General features: G+C 36.0%; 1 protein-coding gene across 1 annotated transcript; it reads right to left on the bottom strand.

Annotated features, from left to right (window-relative positions):
- Positions 1 to 452: 452 nt before the first annotated feature.
- LOC136218793 (alpha-1,2-mannosyltransferase ALG9) lies at positions 453 to 5,192 on the bottom strand. The gene is made up of 10 exons (XM_066005900.1): positions 4,642 to 5,192; positions 4,405 to 4,492; positions 4,121 to 4,280; positions 3,595 to 3,812; positions 2,857 to 3,152; positions 1,815 to 1,929; positions 1,594 to 1,732; positions 1,086 to 1,282; positions 911 to 1,000; positions 453 to 834 (listed from the first exon to the last, which is right to left on the bottom strand). The coding sequence occupies exons 1-10, from the start codon at positions 4,914 to 4,916 to the stop codon at positions 703 to 705; spliced, it is 1,710 nt and encodes a 569-aa protein (XP_065861972.1). The 5' UTR covers positions 4,917 to 5,192; the 3' UTR covers positions 453 to 702.
- Positions 5,193 to 5,716: the final 524 nt, after the last annotated feature.

The following is a 5,716-nucleotide window of genomic DNA, read 5'->3' as shown; positions in this document are numbered from 1 at the left end:
AATTAAATTGTTAATTGCCTTGGATACCTTAAACCATGCTAATGCATGGTATTTATAGAAAAAATGAGATGTGAATAGAAGAATTTAAAAGAAAAAAAAGGGTACAAGTCAACAAAAGAAAAAGGAAATAGAAAATGAGCTAAAATGAATGTTTGACAATTTAAACGGACGAGTTGAATTTCAAATCATGCTTACATGTTTACAAAACCGTACCTCAATTTTTTTTTTTAATAGGATGAAGAAAATAAAGGAAAAAATGGATGGTGGAAACTGATTGCATATGCCATACACTAATGAAGGCTGAAATTGGATCGTCTCCATCAATGATTATGTCAATATTATGCAATGGTCGTGCAGAAACAGCAAGACATTCTTATATTCTCTGGTGGTTGTTTGACAAAAATAGGGAAAGAATCGAAACACATCACAGGAATTAGGCCCAAGAGTTGAGAGACAAATAACAGCAATTGATTCTCAAGGAGACAATATCATTTGCTTCCCATCCCATCATACACAAGTGGAACATTTTCAGTTTTATATGACTACCTGGACTACATCACAAACTAATCAACTTCAATTTGCTACATAAAACTACAGTTCCTTCTGGGTTTGGAATCAACTTTCAGCTATTAAAATGGCTGTTGTGAATCAAAATTTTCAACTACAATAATAATTCTGAGTGATCGACAAACTCTTCTGGTATCATTTGGATATTCTTCTATACAACTTGTACATGCCAAAAACATTTTTCTCCTGCCACAGATACGGGATAAAAAATGACCTGTGCAGCGGAGGAGAGAGCTCTCTGTCTAGATAGTGAAAAGCTGCAATAGCCTGAGATACATCATAGTGTAAGTAAAGTTGCACAGGGAATGAAAGATTGGCGAAACAGAATAAGGCAGATAAATACCTCCCAAGTTGACATGTCACTTCCGCGTGAAGGGTAAGGTCGATCCAGCTGCAGCTCGACCAGGAAAGTGCAGGTCTCAAGATCACGGAGCTGCAAGTCAAACGAAGGTTCATTATTTACCCCACAACATTAGAATATCGGATAATTATGAGAATGTGTAGATGGGGTTCGTTACATATTGCTCTTCTGCTGCCTTGTTCTTATTGTTAAAGTACGGGGGTGCTGCTGTCGTACCACCCAGGCTTGAATTGAAAGGAAATGGAAGAAGACCTCGGAATCCATCATCGATCCAATGGACTTCACTGATGTAATCCGGAACAAAAAAGGATGAAGGGAAGCGGTGCCATTCACTTCCAATGCAGAGTACGGAACCTGCAATGTGTAGGAAACAAAATAGGATGTCGTTTAACAAAGAAATGCATGTGAGAAACATAAAGAAAAAATTGCGTGTTTGAAGGATAATCATACTTTCGCTGCATTTATCAGTTTTCTTGGATGTGCTGCAACTTTAAATTATGTCCATACAAACTTTATTCATGATTTAAAACTAGAAAACATACAACAGAAATCTTCCATGTAATATTATATGCTCATGGTTTGCAAATTGATAAATATTCCGAGCATTCCCCTTGTTTGAAATTTTAAAATGAACACAATAAGTGCATGAAAGATACCAGTTTTACCTGTTCCCGCATCATCGTGGTGCTCCAATATTTTGTAAACTTCAATAGGAGCGCCATAACCATTTATCAGTGAGAATGTACGAGCATGTGATGCACATAATATGAGGCCAAGAAATATAGGCCTGAGAGATTTTGCTATCTGGAGTGCAGGCAAAACTACTGTGAGCTTAATGCTTTCTGAATAAGCAGATAAATATATGAGCAATGGACAAGAAACCTACAATAAGGATCCAGGAATTGTCATGAGGATTATATTTGTCCCGAAAAAGATCAGGAAAGCTTTCAATAACAGCAGATGCAGCAACGCAAATGAGAGGGTATATTGGATAAAGAAACCTGCAATGGTCATCAAAGAAATGTTTCGTCACTTTATAAATTGGTCTCATAATTGTACATACCGGAAACCGTGCTAGATGAGATTCAAGCATCACCTTATCTTAAGAACCTACAAGAACCAACTAAAATCTAAAACATCATTAAATTATGCCCAAAGAGAGAGAGAGAGAAAAAAAAAAAAAAAAAAAAAGAGAAGCTAATTTGTTATCTTTGGAAGAAAATATCATTTTAAAAACCAAACATTACCAAATATCCAGTCCATGCTTCTAGGGAAAAGTTTTGAAAATACAGATTATAATCAATTACCATATCGAGACAAGAAACTCCCGATTAGATCTATGCCTGAGTTAATTCACCATATTAATATGCTTAAATTTAATTGATTATTTATGAATGCTATAAACTTGAAGAAATGAAAGTCTCTAGTCGATAACTCCATACTGAATATAAAACACCGACTTCTATGATCCAAATTTCACACCTTTACATGAAAATTCACAATAGAGTAACTTTCCTCAACTAACCTCAAAAACTATGAAATGTTTTACAAATTAACTTCCACTCAAATTAAGCTTGAACAATAAAATGTTAAGATGCTTCACAGCCATATGTCAAACTGTCAATACCACCTCCTTTTTTGCATCCAACAAATTGTCTCTCAGAAAAAACGCATGTCATAATACAAATGCAAGCCTACTTAACATCCATATTCTTATTGGTTTTAGGTTGTTATTGTACAATAGTAGAAAAATGTATCAAAAGAAGATTTTGATTAAGTGAACCCAATTCATATGGTTCTCATTTATCATAAAGCATCCAGATTGATATTCATTCAGCGAAAAAAAAGAAGATAGAAAACCTAATTAAGCAATAAACTGACAGAGAAATCCTTAAGAGCTTTAAAGACAACAGAGAATAAAAGCTTACCTTTCTTCTTTGTGTGGCTGCAACGACATGAATGCTAGCCATATATAAAGAGGTGATACCACAATTAAGAAGTCAGGGGCATACTTTCTCCTTGCAATTGGCAAAAGTGCAAGGAAGAGCAAAGCAAGAACAAAACAGAAGTTAAAATTGTTAAATGCATTCCGCAGATAGAATAATGGCCCCTCAATTCCATACAAGTGGCTCTCACCACCTCCTAAGACATTATAAATCATAAGATTCATAACTGATGACGTCCACCTTCCGTAGTAGTGATAATCAACCAACACAGAGAGCACCTGGAAGATTCAGATCATTTAAGTTGTAACAAACATGTATATAGATACAAACTATTTTAAATCTTCAGTTGAAGACCGATGTCTACAATCATGATCTTACCGAGCCATGAAAGAATTATGCATCAATTGAAAGGATAAAGAGTCAATATCAACCTTCAACTCAGCTCACCAATTTACCCCACAATGAACTTTAGTATCAATTTGATCTTTCAACTTGGCATTTTTTATCAAATCAAACCAAAAGTGACACATATTAACATTAGAAGCTGACACGTGTTAACATACCATGAATAATATGCTGACACGTGTCACTTTCGGACTAAATTGACAAAAATGACAAGTTGTCGACTAAATTGATACCCAAAGGTCATTTAGGGACAAATTGATCCTGCGAGCCAAGTTGAAGAGTCAAAGAGAGCCTTTATCCTCAACATGTACTTACAAGAAGAGCAAGAGAAGTGGCTGCACCAGCTAAAAATGCTCGCTTGAATCTTCTAATCAAAGAGTAGCATGTGATTGGCAAGAAGGCCAATAATGAGAACGGCCAACCAAGAATTACCCCAGCAGCTGCAACAGCAACTGCCATCGCAGGCTTATCAAGAAGAAACAGTCCAGAAGAAAGACTCATGGCATACATAGAGAACGAACTTGGAAGAAAGCCTGAACAAATGAACCCAAGGGAATAGTTATAACATAGCTGAGAAACCAAAATTGATGAGCAGTCTGATATCTAGAACTACAAGACAAATGTTGGCACATGTCACTGTTCAACTAATTTGACCAAACATATCAAGTTGTGTACTAAATTGATACCGAGGTTCATTCTGGGGTTAAATTGATCATGTGAGCCAAGTTGAAAAAGCCAACTTGACCTTTTATCCTCTAACAATATAATAATATCAGGATCACCACAACAGAAACTACAATCACAGCCCAGAAAAACAACGAAGGCAAGAGAGAGGGCTTACTTGTGCTAGCAAAGAAACATCCACTAGTTAAACATAGCATTGCAAGTGCATAAGAAGCAAGACGTTTGCCATACTTCCTGGAAAGGGCTATGACTAGAGTGGCATCTGCAACAACAGAAATGAGACCAAGGAAGAGTCTTACTGCATAGAATACTCTCACCTGTGAATATGAGAGCATAATAATTAAATGAACATTCGATTTTCAGATATACAACTAAAGAAAGCACCTAAAAACAACAGCATGAGAATTCCCACAAGGCAGAGGCACAATTCTGAAATCTTACTTTTTCCTCACCATACAACCAGGAAGCTGGTAAACCCACTAGTTCATGGAAATTAATGTACAAGTAAGAGCGAAGTGCAAACTGAGAGCTGCAAGTAGCACATTTCACAAAAACAATCAATCAAAAGACAAATTGAAACTAGCAATTATAGAATGAAAAGGAAAAGAATCCAGTTGCTAAAACAATAAAGGAAACTAGCTCGAATTAGGAAATAAAGGAAGCTAAAGGAAGTGTTACCTGTATTCCCAAGTCTGAAAGCCAGACTTGTAAAGAAGAAAATGGAGAGGTTCCCAATAGTTGAAAACCTCGTCACAATCATGGACAATATTTGATGTAGCGCTCATGTACCTAAGCATTCCCAAAGCTAAAAGGGGCAAGAACCATCCTAATCCTTTTCCATCGTCTTCCCCGTTGATTGATCTCCTAGGTTTATCGACCTTGGAGTACGGCACCGACGCCGATGAGGAGTCATCAGACGGCAGCGGACGCCGCTGACGCGTAGATAGAGCCATAGAGAATCTGCGTATTTAGTGGGTATGGAATGGATTCTGCTGTATTTTGTGTGCGCTTACAAGAGGAGTGAAGTAAGTGAGTGATTCCTTGCTTCCTCCCTAAGAAAATTACTCACTCGCACTTTTTTGCTTTTTCATTTCTAATTTCTAATTTCTGGTCTAATTACAAAAATAAATACAATACAGCTATACCAGATGCATATAAGAAAGAATTTTCAGTTTTTTTAAATATAGTCTAAACTTAATTGTTATTAGAAAAGTGTAGATTTTTATTCTAAGCAAAATAAATTTTAATCATACGCTTGCTAAAAATTTGAAAATCGGACCTGCAAAGATGCTATATATAAAGGTATGGGTTAATTCTGTTGTGAACTTTTCATCCTCCTTAGTTTGGGAAAATTATATTGTAGATTCAATATGAACCTTCTTTCTTTAGTACTGAGGAGATCTTCTGTGCAAGCATATATATAGATATGTATGTTTGAATTCAAAGACAAGAAGCTCACACAAAGATGCCATTAGATAAGCAACGATTTTAAACTAGTTTAGATTTTAAACATGTTGGGGCAAGTTCCGGCTAGACCTAATCCGACTTAGCACATAATTACTTTGCTCAAATTTAGCGCAACTATGGATGGCAATTGGTACTCTACCCACGGGTACCTGGCACTACTCGATCTTAATGGGACCCTCTAGGGTATCCGTTATCCGTCATAATTTTTTATATATTAAAAAATATTATTGTGTTTTAGATGTAAGATTTAAGATTTGAACACCAATATTTTGTTCTTCGACTATTA

Source organism: Euphorbia lathyris, chromosome 2 (assembly GCF_963576675.1).
Source record: "Euphorbia lathyris chromosome 2, ddEupLath1.1, whole genome shotgun sequence".
NCBI classification, from domain to species: Eukaryota; Viridiplantae; Streptophyta; class Magnoliopsida; order Malpighiales; family Euphorbiaceae; genus Euphorbia; species Euphorbia lathyris.
Note: the sequence above shows the minus strand (reverse complement) of the source record. Positions and strands in the feature narration are given on the sequence as shown.

What these genes read in the sequence shown, in the direction of transcription:
- LOC136218793 (XM_066005900.1), bottom strand. Translation starts at nt 4,916, where the DNA reads ATGGCTCTATCTACGCGTCAGCGGCGTCCGCTGCCGTCTGATGACTCC. An exon ending in GGTTGTATGGTGAGGAAAAA is followed by an intron (nt 4,281 to 4,404) that starts GTAAGATTTCAG and finishes TCATATTCACAG; the next exon opens with GTGAGAGTATTCTATGCAGT. An exon ending in AGGCAGCAGAAGAGCAATAT is followed by an intron (nt 1,001 to 1,085) that starts GTAACGAACCCC and finishes TTTGACTTGCAG; the next exon opens with CTCCGTGATCTTGAGACCTG.